Source organism: Pyrgilauda ruficollis, unplaced genomic scaffold, assembly GCF_017590135.1.
Source record: "Pyrgilauda ruficollis isolate IOZ18807 unplaced genomic scaffold, ASM1759013v1 scaffold161, whole genome shotgun sequence".
In the NCBI taxonomy this organism is placed as follows: domain Eukaryota; kingdom Metazoa; phylum Chordata; class Aves; order Passeriformes; family Passeridae; genus Pyrgilauda; species Pyrgilauda ruficollis.
Window position 1 is genome coordinate 853,204 of NW_024514876.1, and position 18,067 is coordinate 871,270.

The 18,067-nt window shown below is 59.4% G+C and overlaps 3 protein-coding genes across 4 annotated transcripts; 2 read left to right on the top strand and 1 right to left on the bottom strand.

Moving 5' to 3' along the window:
• The first annotated feature begins 211 nt into the window (after nucleotides 1–211).
• NT5C3B (5'-nucleotidase, cytosolic IIIB) lies at nucleotides 212–4,958 on the top strand. Its single transcript, XM_041462934.1, has 8 exons — nucleotides 212–428; nucleotides 553–651; nucleotides 1,068–1,137; nucleotides 1,538–1,584; nucleotides 2,023–2,108; nucleotides 2,274–2,361; nucleotides 3,443–3,607; nucleotides 3,941–4,958. Exons 1-8 carry the CDS (start codon nucleotides 426–428, stop codon nucleotides 4,079–4,081), a joined length of 699 nt encoding a protein of 232 aa, XP_041318868.1. The 5' UTR covers nucleotides 212–425; the 3' UTR covers nucleotides 4,082–4,958.
• Nucleotides 4,959–5,919: 961 nt separating this feature from the next.
• FKBP10 (FKBP prolyl isomerase 10) lies at nucleotides 5,920–12,281 on the bottom strand. Its single transcript, XM_041462870.1, has 10 exons — nucleotides 11,843–12,281; nucleotides 10,446–10,591; nucleotides 9,944–10,133; nucleotides 9,395–9,540; nucleotides 9,101–9,290; nucleotides 8,746–8,891; nucleotides 8,073–8,262; nucleotides 7,328–7,470; nucleotides 7,006–7,169; nucleotides 5,920–6,298 (listed from the first exon to the last, which is right to left on the bottom strand). The coding sequence occupies exons 1-10, from the start codon at nucleotides 12,061–12,063 to the stop codon at nucleotides 6,113–6,115; spliced, it is 1,722 nt and encodes a 573-aa protein (XP_041318804.1). The 5' UTR covers nucleotides 12,064–12,281; the 3' UTR covers nucleotides 5,920–6,112.
• Nucleotides 12,282–13,763: 1,482 nt separating this feature from the next.
• On the top strand, nucleotides 13,764–17,867 carry P3H4 (prolyl 3-hydroxylase family member 4 (inactive)). Of its 2 annotated transcripts, XM_041462980.1 has the most exons (8): nucleotides 13,764–14,302; nucleotides 15,706–15,855; nucleotides 15,970–16,141; nucleotides 16,213–16,341; nucleotides 16,449–16,594; nucleotides 16,678–16,764; nucleotides 16,899–17,040; nucleotides 17,129–17,867. In XM_041462980.1, exons 1-8 carry the CDS (start codon nucleotides 13,793–13,795, stop codon nucleotides 17,137–17,139), a joined length of 1,347 nt encoding a protein of 448 aa, XP_041318914.1. In that variant the 5' UTR covers nucleotides 13,764–13,792; the 3' UTR covers nucleotides 17,140–17,867. The 2 variants fall into 2 exon arrangements, with proteins under 2 accessions (XP_041318914.1, XP_041318913.1); XM_041462979.1 differs by having other exon boundaries at nucleotides 15,706–16,141.
• The last annotated feature ends 200 nt before the right edge of the window (nucleotides 17,868–18,067 follow it).

The following is an 18,067-nucleotide window of genomic DNA, read 5'->3' on the forward strand; positions in this document are numbered from 1 at the left end:
TTAGGGACATCGGTTAGGGTCGGCCTTGGCAATGCTGGGGGATGGTTCTTTGAGCGCTTTAGGGCTTTTCCTCGGCCAGCGTTCTGTGACTCAGCGCTCAGCGCTCCCGGGGCTGCGGAGCGGTTCGGTGCCGGGAGCCCTGCGGGCACGAATGACTTTTTTTTATTTTTTAAATTTAAAAAAAATTATTTATTTATTTATTTTATTTATTATATCTCGCCTTCCCGGCTCGTCGCTTGGGAAACTCAACCGCCAGGAGCCGCAGCGGGCGCGGGGCGGAGCACGGGAGGATTCTCCGGTTCTCCGCCCGCAGCAACCACGGAACGCGGCCGGAGCCCCGCCCGGCGCCCCCGGGCCCCGCGTTCCGGTCCCGCCCCGCGGCTGCGCGGCCCGGAACGGAACGGAGCGGAACGGAGCGGAACGAGATGGTGAGAGCGGGGCTGCGGGCCGGGAGCGCGGCCACACCGGGGGACAGAGGGGCCCGGAGGGTCTCGGTGCCCCCGGAGCTGGGGAGGGGCTCCGGGCGGCACCGAGCGGGGTCTCTGCCTGCAGGTGCCCGAGCTGGAGAAAGGCACGGTGCGGATCCGGCAGCCCGAGCGGGTGCGGAGCATCATCCGCTCCCTCCGGGAGCAGGGGGTGGCCAAACTGCAGGTACCGCTGCTCCGTCCTTTCCTTAGCCGCCCCTTCCTCGTCCCCCGGTTCCTGCTCGGCTTCTCCCAGCCCCGCGGGGAAGCACCTGCGGCTGGAGAAGGAGAAGCCCCCGAGGAGAGGGGGAAGGGGCTGGTGGCTCCCTCCGGCCCGACCTTTGGGCTCCCGGTTATGGACATTAACTGTGCGCCGCTCCCAGGGCCCTGCTCCGCCCAGGCGGGATGAAGGCGATAAGAGCTCCGGGGTGGGAGGGTGAGCACATCATCTGTCTGCCTCGTGGCTGCTAGGGGTGGCCACGGGAGATCAGCGGTGCTGGGTGCGAGTTCTCGCAGGTGGCAGCGCCTTGGGCTCACTCTGGGCAGCGCAGAACGTGCTGGGTCACGGAGGGACGAGCTTTGTGCTTTTCTCCCCTCTTCCAGGTCATTTCTGACTTTGACATGACGCTGAGCAGGTTTGGTTGCAATGGCAGGCGCTGCCCCACGTCTCACAGTGAGTGGAAGCCGTTGTTTTTACTGTTGCTTGTTCTGTTTGGTTTCTGTGTTTGTACTTGATGTGGTTCCTGTCATCCCCTGTGCCCTCCTCTGCCAAGCCTGGCCGCTCTGTCCTGTCCCCTCGCAGGTCTGGGCCTCGCTGCCTGGTGCCAGCTGCCCACTGCAGGAGCCAGGAGCCAGCTCCTGGGCTGGCTGCCTTCATCCCACTGCCCACGGGCACCGAGGCTGCTCAGGGGCTCAGAGTGGGAGCCACTGCCTTGGGACCCCTCAGCGAGCCTGTGCTCAGGTCACGGTGTCACCACGGCTTGTACTGGGAGCAGCCAGCACTGAGACACAGGGGAGGTGCTGTAGAAAGCCTCTTTATGATTCTGTGCTACATCATTTTATTTTCTTTGCAGACATCCTTGATACCAGCCGTGTGATCAGCGAGGATGGCAAGAAGAAGGTGGGTGCTGTGTGTAAGGCTTGGTGGCTGTTGTACCTGTCACCTGTCATTGGGAGGTCACACGGGCTGCTGTGGCAGCTCTCCCAGCTGTGGTGGCTGCCAGAATGGAGTGAGAAAGTGTCCAGGCTGCATTTCAGCCAGCAGTGACAGAGGAGAAGTTAAAAAGGGAACTCAAATTTGCATGTGCAGCTGTGGGTATTTCAGTTTGATAAGAGGAAGAAGGGAGGGCTGTTTGTACCTGCAGCACTTGGAGTGAGGTGAGGGCCAGCCAGGCTGCTGAGAGTTCCAGGTGTGCTCTGAGGGAAACTGCTCAGTGACAAGGTTTTGGTTGTGTTTGGGAAGAGCAATGCTTTGGAGAACTTCAGAAATGCTAGTTTTGTTTAGTCTCTTTAGAGCTGATGTTCACTTTGTTCCTTTTCCCTCTGTGTGACACTCCAGCTGAAGGATCTGCTCCACTATTACTATCCCATTGAAATAGATCCCAACCGGACCCTGGAAGAGAAACGTCCCCTCATGGTGGAGTGGTGAGTGCTGTTTGTGGTGAGGCCTTGTCCTGACAACCTCTTGTCCCTGAGGATACAGGACATGGGGCTTGAATCATCCCTGGCCTTGGCAGGGATCCCACAGGGTTTAGCTGTTGTGACTCTGCCTGCAGCTCTGTCACTCTGCCTTTCCCTCATCAAATACAGGTGGACCAAAGCCCATGAGCTGCTGGTGCAGCAGAAGATCCACAAAAGTGACATAGCCCAGATCGTCAGAGAGTCAGAAGCGATGCTCATTTGGGCACACAGGGATGTGATGCTGAGCTTTGGGCACACAGGGATGTGATGCTGAGCTTTGGGCACACAGGGATGTGATGCTGAGGTTTGGGCACACAGGGATGTGATGCTGAGGTTTGGGCACACAGGGATGTGATGCTGAGGTTTGGGGACGGGGGTGTGATGCTCAGGTACAGCTTGGCTGCCCACAGCCCTTCTCTCCTGCCCATATAGCCAGTGCTTTGCTCACTGGTCTCCAGCCATGTGACCAGTGCCAGCCTCCCTTGCTCACTCCCTGAGGTTGAGTTCAAGCTAAATCAGAGCATGAGACACAGCCTGAGCTCACTCCTTGGCTGCAGGCTGCTCCCTGCCTGCTCTGAAACCAAGCCCCTCTCTGGGGCCTTGGCAAGGAGCAGCTGAGGGGCTGGTGCTGGGCACAGCTCCCCCTTTGCAGGGCAGGGTGCAGGGGTAGCCTGCAGCTCCCTGCTTCCAGCAGAGCTGTGTTCTTTGCCCTGGAACTGCCAAGCCTTATGCAGGCCCTTGGCTCAGCAGCACATCTCACCCACAGCACAAAAATGTTGTGCTAGAACTTGCTGCTAAAGCTGACCTGGCAGCTGTGGCCCTAAGGCTGGCTCAGGGAGCTGGGCTCTGCCAGGCTGCTGCCAGGCTCAGGGAGGAGATGGCTTTTCATGAACCCAAGTTCCACTTCTGCATGGAATTGTGTCCTGGCAGACTGGGGCAGCCACAGGTTGTTCTGATCATCCTCCCAAGCAGTCTGAGCTGTTGCACATCTCCCACTCGTGTGGGTGTGTGTGGGCAGGCTGTGCCCTGTGCCCCTGCTGAGCTGCTGATGTGCTCAGGAGATGCCAGGCAAAACCTGGAGTGCTCCGTGCTCCCACAAGTGCCCACCCAGAGCTCTGGGGCTCTGCACAGGGTGTGCTGGTGCCACAGAGAGCTCCTGCTGTTTGCAGAGCTTCCCTGTGTGTGTTTGGGAAGTGGTGGGCAGGAGCAGGAGCTGGGCTGAGCCTGCTGCCAGCACAGGGCACCAGGTACCACGCTGGGAGCTGGAAACAGCCCTGTGCAATGGACACTGCTGCTCTAGGGATGGCTTCGAGGAGTTCTTTGATCAGCTGCACAAGAACAACGTCCCCCTGTTCATCTTCTCTGCTGGAGTTGGTGACATCCTGGAGGAGATCATCCGTCAGGCCAACGTCTTCCACTCCAATGTCAATGTGGTGTCCAACTACATGGGCTTCAGTGATGATGTGAGTTCTTGCCTTGCACCTGTGTGCTGAGTGTGCGAGGAGAGCAGTGTGGTGTGGTATTTTCTGGGTCCCCTGTCAGAGGAGGAAGTGATGAATCTGACTCCATGTTCTTAGAAGGCATTATATTACATTATATTATATTATATTATATTATATTATATTAATTATATCATGTTATATCATATCATATTATATTATATTACATTATATTACATTATATTATATTACATTATATGTTCTGACACAGAGGGACCTGGGGGTGTCTGCTGAGCTCCTGCTGTGTCTGGGAAATGTCAGAGCAGTCAATGACCCCCTTTTTGGTCATCCTGACCCTCAGCTGTTGGTTGTTCACTGTCCTGGCAGGTGGAAGAGAGGAGGAGGAAGTACCTGGATTCCTACGACATTGTGCTGGAGAGCGACGAGACGCTGGACGTGGTGAACGGCATTCTGCGGTACATCCTGGCTGAGACATGAGCTGGGGACACTGTCCCAGCTCCAGCCACACAGCAGGCACTGGGCAGGGGGTGTCCTTCCCAGGACAGAGCTGGAGGGGACTGCTGGTGCTGGCTGGGCTCCATCCTGACCTCACTAATGCCCTTGGCCAGCCCTGGAGCAGGAGAGGTGAGGTGGAGGAAGCTTCTCCTTTCCCTTTCCCCCAGCTCTGCCTGGCTCTGCAGTTTCCCACCCAGACTGGCTCTGTCCTGCTCAGACTTCATCCCAGTGGGAATTCACCCCTGAGGCCACAACAAACCATTCCACATCTCAGAGAGAGATGTTCTGCGCTGCCTTCAGCAGCTGAGGGTGGAATGGAGATAGTTTACTGTGGGCTGAGGACAGACCCACTTTAAATGTTCCTGGTTAAGAAAAGAAGTCTCTCTCTTGTCCTGTTTTCTGTGGGCTTCAAAGCTCTGGGGCTGACTCTGGTGCCAGTGCAGCCACTGGGCTGGTGTGGCCCTGCTGGCCATCACATCACCCAGCCCCACATTCCCCATGGAAACCAGCAGCTCTGGCCTCGTGTCTCAGCTCACCCGTCCCTCTTGCACCAGTACAGCTCTTACTGTGAAAAAAAAAAGGCCCCAGAGCTCAGCTGCTGCTGCTGCCCAAAGCCAGAAGTTTGTCTGCCAGGGATCAGAGGAGGGGTGGGAATGGGGGGGAGAGGCCAGTGGCAGAATTTTGAGTTTTAAACAATGTTTTACCTGACTCTGTCTGTGTAATAAATTTCTGGGCTGATCCTGGGCTCTCAGAGCAGCAGCAGGAAAAGACCATTTTATTAATGTATAACCTCTGGTTATGTGGGACTTTGGGAAGAGCAGATTTGTTCTGTTTTGGAATAAAACCACAATTGGCTAAAGCTGGGTCACAGCTGGTTTGTGACTGAGGGGCTGGAGCTGCTCTGTTCCCTTGGCTGGCACTGGCAGCTGCCTCTGCTCCCCAGCTCCCCATCCCACCAGAGCCCCCAGCCCTCACTGGGTGCTGGAACTAAAGCCCTGCTGGGTTTGCTGGAGGATCCCAGGTAGGAATTTTGGTTTCTCCTGCCAGAGCCAGTGGATGTTGGAGCCTGGAATCCCCCTGGGCACTGGTGAAGCTGGTCCCTGTGCCCCTGCCCCAACACATGGCAGTGTTTCATGGCAAAGCAACCAAACACAGTCAAAGTCCTTGGAAACCTGGAGGAATTATTTATTTGGTGTGAGGCAGAGTCCCTGTTTGAGGGGTTCACTCTGCCCTGCTGTGCTCATGCATTCCTTCTGTCCCTTCCAGGACACACTGCAGAGGTTTTGGGAGCTGGCAGGTGCCAGAGCTGTGCTGGTCCCAGCAGGAGGACCTGAGCACTGTGACCTGCATTTAGGCACTGAAATTAAACAATTTCTGATTTGTCTCAGTCACTGGGGGCTGGGAGGTGGGGAGGGTGTGAAGGGGGACAGTGCTGCTCCCTGAGGGCTGGAATGAGGGTCTGTTTCCCTTCTCCCAGCTGATGAGGGGTTTGCCAGGTTCCACAGATCCAGGGGGCCAGACTTTTGGGATGGCAGATGCCTGCAGAGTTTGGGGTTTCACCGTGGGAACCTGAGCCCTCTTCAGCCTCTTGTCCCAGGGAGGATGGCAGCAGGGGCAGAGCAGGGACTGGGACAAAAGCCTTCTCTTTCTTCTGTCTAAAAGAATTTTAAGTGTATATATAAAAAACCCAATCCCCAACCCTAAACTACAAAAAAATGGTGGAGGTGAGGGGGATCCCCCCCTACATCTGCCTGCAGCACAGATGGGTGAGGGGGCTGAGCTGGACCTGGTGGAGGATGAAGGGGCTTAGGGAGGGGACATCTTGTCTGGATTTATTAGCTGGGGGCTGAGTTTTCCTGCTCAGGAGAACACATCAAAACACCCTCAATTAATAAGAGGTGAAAATCACAACCCGGCCCCCTGCAGGACTGGGGAGGGGCAGGGGCAGATCCCCGGAGTGGGAGCGAGGCCCTGACATGGCAAGGATGAGTCCAGAACAGCAGGGACTGCTCCTCAGAGCTCCTCGTGAATCTTCTCCTGGTCCTCATCCGACTTGAGCTTCAGCTCCTCGGGTGTGATCCTCCCGTCCTGGTTGCGGTCCTGGTTCCGGAACATGTCAGCAATGACCTTCTCTGGGTCGGAGCTGGGCATCAGGCGGCCCTTCCCCTCCGCCACCTGCGTCTTGATGAAGGTGGAGAACTGCAGAGGGAACAGATGCTGCTTGGCTCTGCACAGCCAGCACCAGGCAGGGCAGGGAGAGCACAGCCCATGCCAAGGACAGGCAGGGACCGGAGCAGGGGCTGCCCTCGGGGACACTGCCCACACCCAGCTGTCGCTGTCATTTTTTCTGGAAAAATCCCTTCGCCAGGATTTCTTCTCCTGGAAGAAGCTGAGAAGCCTCAGAGAAAAATTAAAGCAATAATTATCTGATTGCTTCTCCTGTGTTTTGCTGCTTTGGAATGTGGTATGGAGATTGTTTACCAGCTGTCATTTTTTGATTGGTTTCATGTGAATTGTTTTAACTTAATGACCAATCACAGCCCAGCTGTGTCGAGACTCTGGAAGTAGTTATGGGTTTTCATGATCATTCTTGTTAAGCCTTGTCTGTATCCTTTCTCTATTCTTTAGTACAGTTTTAGTATACCATTCTATAATACAATAAAGTAACAAAATAATAAATTAGCCTTCTAAGAACATGGAGTCAGATTCTCAATTCCTCCCCTGTCTGGGGCATCTCACAAACACCACACACACCAAAGCAATGCTTTGGCTGGGGTGTTCTTCCTGCACAGCTCTGCAGCCTCCCAGGTGCCCAGGGCCAGCAGTGCCCTTCAAGTTCTGCTGCCCAGGGTGGGTCCCCTGTGCCCCCATTTCCTCCTGCACCCCACCACTTGGGACCCACTCACCTCTTCAGCAGGGATCCCCCCGTCCTTGTTGAGGTCCATCTGCTCGTACAGGTTGGCTGGTGGCTCCCCGTGCCAGATGAAGAGGTAACCCTCAGGAACCCCCTCCTCCATGGAGATCAGCTCCACCTCGAAGCGGAGCACGGCGCTGCCAGGCACCCCCCTGGCTGGAAACACAGCACAGGGGAGCTCCAGCACCACGGGGAGCAGGGCAGCACCCTGGCCCTGAGCCCCACGGCCCAGGCAGGCTGAGGGGTGATGGAGCCCAGCCCAGCAAGGCTGAACCACCCATTTTGCTTGCACACATCAGCTGCTGCTCCCCTACCTCCGCTCTCGCCGTGGCCCAGGTGTGGGGGCACGATGAGCACGCGCCTCTCCCCTGCACACATGTCCAGGAGGCCGCTGTTCAACCCCTCGATCACCTTGTTGGCCCCCAGAGTCACCTCCTGGGGCTTCTCGTAGTCATGGCTGCAGGAGGCACAGAGGAAACAGGTGAGAAAAGTCCCTGGATTGGGTGTTCAGCCCTGAAATCCCAACCCTTCCATCCCACCGTGGCCCAGAATCCCACATCTTCCACCCTGGCATGCCATGAACTTCCACATCCTCCATCCTGGTGTGCCATGAACTTTCACATCCTCCATCCTGATATGCCATGAACTTCCACATCCTCTGTGAACAGCCACGTCCATCTCACTGTGTCCCCTGAACCCTCCTGCTGCAGGTCCCAGTGCTGCCCGGTGCCCGCCCAGCCCCAGCCCGGTGCCAGCCGCGGTTTGGCCCTGGGAAGGCCGGGGTCACACCGGGAGGGACGGGGTCACACCGGGAAGGCCGGGGTCACAGCGGGAAGGCCGGGGTCACAGCGGGAAGGCTGGGGTCACACTGGGAAGGACAGGGTCACACTGCGAAGCCCGGGGTCACACCGGGAGGGATGGGGTCACACCGGGAAGGCTGGGGTCACAGCGGGAAGGCTGGGGTCACACTAGGAGGGACAGGGTCACACTGGGAAGGCCGGGGTCACAGCGGGAAGGCCGGGGTCACAGCGGGAAGGCCGGGGATGCTGGGGCACGCACGAGGAGAAGAGCCGGGTGCCATCCAGCAGGGAGCAGTTGTAGTGGTAGCGCACGAAGTCCCGCTGGCGGGTGGTGACGTTGCAGCCCTCGGGCCGGAACACGGTCTCGATCTCCACCGGGTCCGCGGGGTTGTGGAAGTCGATGATGTGAACATCAAAGATGAGCACGGCCGAGCCGGGAATTTTATCCCCTGGAAGAGGAGGATGAGGAGGGACTTTATGAAAAATCCCTCCGCCAGGATTTCTTCTCCTGGGAAGCTGAGAAGCCTCAGAGAAAAACGTAAATAATAATTATCTGATTTGCTTCTCCTGTTTTGCCATTTTGGAATATGGTAGCTGAATGTTTGATTGGTTCCATGTGAATTTCATATAATACAATATAATATATAATAATGTAATATAATATATTATATCGTAGTATAATACAATAATATAATATAATATAAGTAATACAATATATCATCATGTAATATAATATATAATGTCATAATATAATACAATATCATAATATATTATAATATATAATAATGTAATATAATATAGTATATAATATCCTAACACAGAATATAATATAATATAATATAATATAATATAATATAATAATCAGCCTTCTAAGAATATGGAGTCAGATTAATCTCCTCCCTTATCCTGGGACCCTCACAACCAGCACATACCTGCACCATTCTCCCCGTAAGCCAGGTGTGGGGGGATGACCACCCGCCGGTGCTCTCCCACGCAGACCCCCTGCAGCCCCTGATCCATGCCAGGGATGATGTAGCCCTTCCCAATGTAGGTGTTGTAGGTCTGATTGCGGGAGTAACTGCAGCAAGAGAACCCCCAGCACCATCAATGCCCCAGCACCCACACCCCAAACCCTCTCCTGCTCCCCCAGGAACCAAACCTTGCCCATAGAGATGCAACAAACAGATATTGGGGTTTTTTTTACCCTATTTCATGCCCATTTTCCCCTCTCCAGCCTCTCCTTGCAGGAGAGGACACCAGGGGCTCTCCTACCACTTCCTCCCACACCTGGAGTCGAAGAGTGTCCCATCCATGAGTGTCCCGTTGTAGTGGTAGCGGACAAAGTCCCCGGTGACAGCTCGGCGCCGGCAGGACTCCGGCACCTCCAGGTGCTCCAGGGAGACGCCGTCCTTGGGATTGTGGAAATCCACCAGCAGCACGCTGAACACCAGCGACGCCTGCGGTGGGATCACCGTCCCTGGGAGGGGACACGGGTCAGCCTCAAGGAGGATCCTGGACCAGGGGGCTCTGGTCAGAGCAGGGAGGGAAGGGGCTGGCACCATGGGGTGGTGCCTGGCTCACCGTAGCCCTTCTCCCCATAGGCCAGGAACGGGGGGATGATGATGCTCCTCTTCTCCCCAGCGCACATCCCCAGCAGCCCCTGGTCCATGCCCTTGATCAGCCACCCAGTGCCCACGTACGTGTCATAGGTGCTGCCCTTGCTGTAGCTGGTGGTGGAGAATGAGGGTGGGGGTGGCTCTGGGGCCACACCAGCAGCCCCAGCCAGAGCAGGGCTGGTTTGGGGGGTCATGGAGCTGCAGCAGCCCTGCTGGGGAGCAGGGAGGGAGCAGGGCTGTGTCAGAGGCTGATTTGGGGGTCAAGGAGCTGCACCGGCCCTGCTGTGGAGCAGGGAGGGAGCAGGGCTGTGCCAGAGGCTGGTTTGGGGGGTCATGGAGCTGCAGCAGCCCTGCTGGGGAGCAGGGAGGGAGTACAGGGTGAGGCTGCTCTGACCGTGTGCTCAGGCTGGTGTTCCTGGGTCCCAGCCACCCCTAGCAGCCCAGTGTGGAGGCAGAGGGTGCATCCCAGCCCCACAGGTGCCCTGAGGCCAGGGTGCATCCCAGGGGTCCATACCTGGAGTCGAAGGGGGTCCCATCCAGCAGAGTGCCGTTGTAGTGGTAGCGCACGAAGTCCGAGTTCTCCACCGTGCGGTTGCAGCGCTCGGGTTTGGACAGGGTGGTGATCTGCAGCTTGTCATTCTTGTTCCAGATGTCCAGCATGACGACATCGAAGTACAGGGTGGCATCTGGGGGGATCAGCCCCGCTAAAGGGGCAGCAGCAAGGACAGAGCACCTTAAGTGGGACCAACACTGAGCCCAGGCCAGCCATGGGTTCTGCCCCCTGAAACCTCTCCTGAACCCTCTCCTGGAGACCCATGGCAGCCCCTGGGAAGGCAGCACGGTCCAGCTGGGGGCAGGACCCTCATTCCCAGGGAAGCCCCACTTCAGCACCACTCACCCTGGCAATGGAGCCACCCTTAGGCTGCATCCTCCAGGGGGGCACTGGAGCCCTGTCCCTGCTCAGGCCAGCCCTGGGGGCTTTGCTTCCTCAGCCCCCCCGTGCCAGGGGCCCTTACCCACGCCGATGCTGCCGTAGCCCAGGTGGGGTGGCACGATGAGGTGACGCCGCTCGTTGACGCACATGCCCTGCAGCCCCCGGTCCATGCCCGTGATCAGCCGCCCAACGCCCACCACACCGGCCACCGTGGCCCCTCGGTCGTAGCTGGGGCAAAGGGACAGAGCCATCAGAGCTGAGAGAAAGGATGAAGCTCCCAAAGCTGCCCGTGCTGGTGGGGCAGTGCACGGGTCTCACATCACAGCCTGGTCCCTGTGCTGCAGGCAGCGCCCATTGCTCGAAAATGTGGGTCCTACTGGGCTCAGTGCCATGCTGCTGGAGGGCAGCTGGCCCCTGGGGCACTGGTCAGGATTTCAGCCTGACCATGCACCCCCAGAAGCCATCCACACCCTGCCCAGATCTCACCCACTGGGCTGGGCTTGGAGGCTGGCAGCTCTGGGGCTTCCTGCTGCTTCCAAATCCTTTTGTACACAGCACACTGGAGCTTTGCACAGTGATGGGGAAAGATGACATCCCGGCCTCGTTTTTAAACTGAAAATTTGTTTTTATTTTTAAACCTTAAAATACTCCAAGGAACTGCTGGGGCAGCAGATGTCCTCCTGACAGAGAATTCTTTTAGCAGTGTCCCCAGGCTCCCACTGCAGTTACTTTCTCCCCCATTGATGCTCACAAGAAAGATAAGACACATCAAACTGTGAACCCCTTTGCTTTCCAGAGCTCCCAAACAACACCTGCCTGGGAAATTTTGATTGCTACATGGCTCCAGTTATTCCTGTGTCCCCAGTTCTCCTTCCTGCACATGGTGCTGCAAACCAGGGGCTGCCCCAACCCTGATTCCCAGCCAGCACGAGCAGAGCAGGGACGATGCAGGGCCAAGGAACTCTGAGGCCAGCAGAGCAAAGCCTCTGGTATAATGAAAGGTTTCACTGCTGCCACGTCTCAAAGTGCTCTAAGCATTTTCTGCCTGTGCAGCACATGCACATACGTGTTCCTGCGTGCAGAGCGTGCCAATGAGGGCCAAATCCTGCCTGTGCCCTGGACAGGCTGTCCCCCAGCTCTGTGCAGCTGCAGGGCTGCAGGCTCCTCGAAGGGCTGGGAGCTTCTGTGGGACAGCCCAGGCTGGGGGGCTGCAGCCTGGGCTGGGGGTTCGCTTCAGGCTGACACATGTACAGGCTCCTGTGTTACCCCAGCACCCACCAAAACCCCTCCTCGGTTCACAGCCGGGGGGACTGGGCGTTGTCTCCGGCCTGGCTGCCGCTGCCCGGGGCTGGGGGCGGCATGCGGGGTCCCCGCAGCCGCCTGCCTGCCCCGGCATGCGGGCTGGGGCCTGGGGGAGGCATGCAGGGTCCCGCCGCAGCTGCCCCCCGCATGCAGCCGGCACGGAGCCGCGGGCGATACCTGGAGTCAAACTTTTTGCCATCTTTAAAGGTCCCATTGTAGTGGTAGCGAATGAAATCCCCCATCTGCGCCTCCCGCAGGCAGATTTTGGGAATATAGTATCTGTCTATCACCACGTCTTCCAAGGGGCCGGGGTCGCCCAGCGCCGGGGCCCCCAGGACGCCCAGGAGGAGGAGGAGGAGGAGGAGGAGGCAGCATTGGCTGCCCGGGGCCGTGGCCATGGCGCTGGGGCTCCGGCGGCGGAAGGGCCCGGCCGGGGAAGGAGGCGGGCGGGGGGTTCAGGACGCCCCTTTCCTGCCCGGGACGCCCCTTGCCTTCGCTCTCCCGTGCCTTCCCCTCCGCCCGCCCAGCCCGGCCCTCTCGGAATTTCTGTAGACGTGTCCGGGCCCCCCGCGCTCCCCCCGCGCCGGGAGCTGACACCGCGGCAGGGAGCGATCCACGGCGGGAGGGGTTATTCTTTTCCCCTCTTTTGTTTTTCCTCTTCGTTTTTCCCCTCCTTTATTTATTTCTCTTCTCCCTCTCCCCCTTTTCCTCTCCTTTTTTTTTTTTTTTCTCTCCCCCTTCTCATTATTTACTCACTCTCTCTCTCTCTTTTTTTTTTTTTTTTAATTGAGCAATTCCTCCTCCGAAGGAAAAGCTGACGGAGGCACTGGGGAGCGGCTGTGCGGCTGCAGGCCCAGCCCGGCCCTGCCCTGCCCGGCCCTCGGTCCTAGCGCTGCTGTGCCTCCTCCTCCTCCTCCTCCTCTTCCCTCTGCTCCTGCCTTCCCCCTTTTCCTCTCCTTTTTTTTTCTCCCCCCTCTCATTATTTACTCACTCTCTCTCTTTTTTTTTTTTTTTTAATTGAGCAATTCCTCCTCCGAAGGAAAAGCTGACGGAGGCACTGGGGAGCGGCTGTGCGGCTGCAGGCCCAGCCCGGCCCTGCCCTGCCCGGCCCTCGGTCCTAGCGCTGCTGTGCCTCCTCCTCCTCCTCCTCCTCTTCCCTCTGCTCCTGCCAGCTCATTGCTGCTCAGTCCCAGCAGCTCGGGAGAGTAAATAAAAGGAATTGAGTGTTTTAATAACCAGTCTGCTGCTGGCAGAGCCTTTAGTGAATAGCAATCATGAAAAATGTGAAATTCTCCCAGCAGTCCTTCCCAGACAAACACAGCCTCAAGCACTCAGGAGGTGTTGCCCACACATCCCCGCTCCCCCAAATCCATCGGCAAGAAACAGGTCCCGTTGCAAGAGCCTTCGGTGAGTTCCAGGTGGGAAATAAAACGGGCTGTGAACCCAAACCCAAATCCCAGCCCAGCTCCTCTGAGGCTCAGTTCTACCAGTGACAACAGCTCCAGCAAAGCACCGCCAGCTCCCCCAGCTCAGCCCCGGGGCGCTGTGCAGCCCCCAAACCCGGGTGAGCATCTTCAGTGTCCCGCTCGGAGCAGCCTGGGGGACACGCGGCTCTCCCGATGGCTCGGAGACACGGCCTCGCTGACAGGGGTGGTGGCACCACAGCCAGCAGCCTCTAGAAACCTCGGCAGTGTCCTGGCTCCTGCCCCGCGGTGTCACATCCCTCAGTGCCACCGTCCGGCCAGCGACAAAGCATTGGGTTTGGGCCGGGGCCACTGTGGCCGTGCCGAGGCCTGGCACGGGACAGCTCTGGGGCCGGGATCTGGCACGGCACAGAGCGTGTGGCCTCGGGCTTGGCACCGGCCAGCGCCGGGGACACCTCCGGCCACCGCCGGCCTGCAGAGCCCGCCCGCGCACGGCGCTGCGGAGCCATCCCTCTCGGTGGTGCGCATCCCCCGCGGGGCCGGCGGAGCCGCACTAAGACCCTGCGCGCCCGCCGCGCACCGCCCACACCGCCCACCGCCGCCGCCCGCCCCCTGCGCGGGGCCCGGCGTGGAGCGCTGCGCTGCGCGGGGCGGTGCGCGGGGCCGTGCGCGGGCGGTGCGCGGGCAGTGCGCGGCAGCGGGGATGGGCGGCGCGGTGCCGGTGCCGGTGCCGGTACCAGTGCCGGCGTTGCTGCTGGCGGTGCTGGCGGCGGGGCGGTGCGCGGCGCAGTACGAGCAGTACAGCGTGCGCGGGTTCCCCGCGGCCGCGCTGGAGCCGCTGCAGAGCGCCTACGAGCGGGCGCTGGAGCAGTACGCGGACGCGCAATGGGCGGAGAGCGCTCAGGGGCTGGAGGCCAGCCTGCGGCTGCACAGGCTGCTGCGGGACAGCGAGGCGCATTGCCACCGCCGCTGCGCCGGGGAGCAGCCCCCCGCGGGGGAGGGTCCCGCCGAGCAGCCCCGCGGGGAGCGGGACCCCGCGTGGGAGTGGGAGCGGGAGATGCGGCTCTTCGGGCGGCTGCTGCTCCGCGCCGGCTGCCTGCGCGCCTGCAAGCGGGAGCTGCCCGTGTTCCAGCTGCGCTACCCGCCGGCGCAGACACTGCGCGACTTCCAGCGCCGCCAGCCCTACCAGTACCTGCACTACGCGCTCTTCAAGGTGAGGCGGGGCAAATGGCAGGGGGCAGGGGTCGGGGGCATCCTGCTGCTCTATCCTGCACCACTGATCTTTCTCCTCCATCCTGCACCCTGGCTGGGCACACCCCTTCCCGGGTCTCTTCCTGTGCCACTCATCCTAGACCTCGTCTTCAACACCCCCGTTCTGCATCCCCATCCTGTGCCCCCGTCCTGCACTGTCAGCCTGCACCCTCTGATCTGCCCACCCTGAACCCCACTCCTGTCTGTCTCTGCAGCCCCTGAACCCTGCCCCGCTCCATCCTGCACCCTGCTGTCAGGTGCTTCCCCTTTCCTTCCCTCCCCATCTGGCAGCCCCCTCCAGCTCCTCCATACTGCCCCTGAGCCGTGGCACGTCAGCATCATCTGGGACACATCAGGCAGGACGACTGGGGGGCCCCTGTGGTTGCATCCCTCTACCCCACCTTGTGGTGCCCTGGTGCTCCAAGGTCTCCCTGGGCAGGCAGAGAGCACACAGGGGCTGCTCCAGCTTGAGGGGCCTGAGCTGGAGGGTCCAGTGCCTCTGTGATTGTGGTGGGACACGTGTCTGGATGCTCCATGAGAAAGAAGGAGTTGCTCAGCTTCACAGTGCAGACGTGGAGGGAGGTTTTGTGGAGGGAGGTTTCATAAGGGGGATGCTGTGTGTTGGCCAGAGTGCCTCTGGCAGGGGACAGTGCTCTGGTCAGGGTCTGGTCCCTGGCCACCTGCCACTGTGGGTGCTGTTTTAGCACTCAGCGCTGCAGCCCCACTCACCTGGCAGTGGCAAGGGACTGCCTGGCTTCATCCTTAATGCCTTTTCCTCTTGCTGCTCTGGCCCAAACCCATTTCATGGATGGGTTGGTCAAATCACCCTCCCTCCCTGCTCACTCCCCTGAAGCTGCAACCCGAGAGCCCATAAAGCAGCAGGGGTGGCAGCCAGGTCTGATGGCAGTGCTGGAGAAGGGCAGATGTGTGGGTCAAACCCACACCACGTGAATCCACCTCACACCACGAGGATCCACCTCACACCACGAGGATCACTCCTGGCTGGATGTGGGGGCCCATGAGAGGCTGAGCTGTCCCTGTGCCCATCATGGTTGATGGGGCTGGAGTTACCTGCAATTTTCACGTTCCCAGATCCTGTCTGTTCATCACTGCTAGTGGATGATTGTGCAGTGTGGGTTCAGGGCTGTTCCCCACAAGGATCAGCCCTCTCTCCTGCAGCCCAGGGGTCTGGCTGGGTGCTGAGGCCCCTTGGCTGCAGTGTGGGTTCAGGGCTGTTCCCCACAAGGATCAGCCCTCTCTCCTGCAGCCCAGGGGTCTGGCTGGGAGCTGAGGCCCCCTTGGCTGCAGTGTGGGTTCAGGCTGCCCTGCAGCAGGTCTCTGCACCGGCTCCTCCTCCCTCCACAGTCAAATAAGATCGAGAAAGCCGTGTCTGCTGCCCACACCTTCCTGCAGAAAAACCCCAAGCATGAGATGACCTTGAGGTACCTGAACTACTACAGGACGATGCTGGATGTGGATGAATACCTGGTCGACCTGGAAGCTCAGCCCTTTGAGGTAAGGAGAGGATGGGGCTGGGGCAGGAGAGGGGTTCCCCAGGGCTTGAAGCCCACCTGGGCTCCCAAAGCCCGAGGGCAGCAGCTGTCCCTCACTAAGCAGCGGTCCTCGCAGCCGATATTCGTGCGGTCAGTGAAGCTGTACAACAGCGGCGATTTCCGGAGCAGCGCAGCCGACATGGAGCAGGCGCTGGCCGAGTACTACAAGGCCTACGAGGATTGTCTGGCCGGCTGCGAGGGCGCCTACGAGCTCCAGGAGTTCAAGGACTTCTACCCTGCCATCGCAGGTACTGGAGGGCTGGGGGACGGCACATTTGGGGAGGTGATCAGGGCTGCAACACCCGACGTCTCCCCCCAGACCACTTTGTGAGCGTGCTGCAATGCAAGGTGGACTGCGAGACCGAGCTCACCCCCAACGTGGGCGGCTACTTCATGGAGAAATTCGTGGCCACCATGTACCACTACCTGCAGTTCGCTTACTACAAGCGTGAGTGCCGCAGTGAGCGGGGGGCTCTGTGTGCCCTGGGGCACCCTGGGGTGCTGTGGGCCCTGCGAGGGGTGTCCCCCCGTGTCAGCTGGCGCTGCTCCCCGCAGTGAACGACGTGCAGGACGCGGTGCGCAGCGTCTCCAGCTACATGCTCTTCGACCCGGGCGACACCGTGATGCAGCAGAACCTGGTCTATTACCGCTTCCACCGCGAGCGCTGGCGCCTGCGCGAGGAGGACTTCGAGCCACGGCCGGTGAGGACCCCCCAGCCCCCCATCCTGCGGCCCTGCACCGCCCAGGGAGGGGCTGACCCAGCCCCTGTCCCCCCTGTGCCCAGGAAGCCGTGAGGTACCACAACCAGACGGCCGCTCAGAAGAAGATGCTGGAGTTCGCCCGGCAGTACCTGCAGGATGATGATGACGAGGTACCTGATGTGGGGTGCAGATGGTGCTTTTGGGGGTGGGGGTGCTGGGTGATTCCTCAGGTGGGGGGTCTGCCCCGCTGGAGCAGACTGCAGATGAGGCTGCCGAGCCTCCTCCTGCCCCTCGTGTGCTGCAGATGGAGGTGGATGGTGGTGAGGGGCTGCAGGAGCAGGACCTGCCCTCCGATGGCGAGTTCGAGGGTGAAGGTGACTACGAGGAAGGCTTCTTCTCAGAGTGGTGGCAGGAACCCAAGACCAAAGGAGACAAAGACGACCAAGGTTCCTGATACCAGGGCTGGGGGCTGTGCTGTAGGGTGGGGGTCTGCTGCCCACAGCCCTGGTGCCACCAAACTCTCCTTGTTTGCAGAGATCCTATGATGAGCCACGTGAAGGGGGAGCCAGCACCAGCTGAGCTGGATGGTGGTGGCTCTGTGATGCCATCTTGGGGACATCGGGCTTCGGGCTCCTCCCAGCCACCGGTAGAAACTCAGACTCACGGGGAGGGGCCAATCCTGCCTGGCATCCTGCAGCAGGGCTGCCTTTGCCACCTGGATGTCTGCTGGCACAGCCCAATTCCCATCAGTGGAACACCAGCAGCCCTGAACATTCCTGCTTGCCCAGGAGCCCGGGCCACCCCTGTCCCCAGTGCCCCCAGCAGTGATGCCCCACAGCACCGGGGTTTTCTGTGTCCCTCAGCTGCTCCCCAGGATCTGTGGATGATGCACCAGGATCGACCTCTGTCTTGTCTTGAGGGGCTTAGGGCAAAGTAGGGAGCAATGCCCAAGGCTGCTGGAGCTGGTCCTGCCCCTTCCTGAGGCTCCCTGAGGCTCCTGCTCCTGTTCTGCCAGCTCCCATAGCCCAGTTCCCCTTGGACTCCCCAGCCTGGTGCTACAGGGGCTCCTGGTGTGCCATGTCCCCATGTCACCACGGGGCTGCAGCCTGGTGAGGCTGTGGCACCTGTGCTCTGCCCGTGCCTTGAAATTTTGCCACACCAGCCCTCTCTAGCCTTAAGCTCCATTAATTTAAGATTTCCCTTCTTGCACAGTTGCTCTTTTTATGTATTTACTGGTGCTGAACTTTTAATAAAATCCAGACTGGTCTTTTCATGGCTGCCTCCACCTTCCATGTGCTGCCACCGTGGGATCCAGGAGCTCAGAGCAGGAGAGGCCCTGCTGTGGGAGAGGAAGGGATGAGTTCAGGCCTGGATGTCCCCACAGATGACCTGGGGGAACTCGTAGGGCTGGGGACCCATGGAGGCCATGGGAGCAGCCAGGCTCCTGTGAGGCTCTGGGTTCCTGAGGGGGAC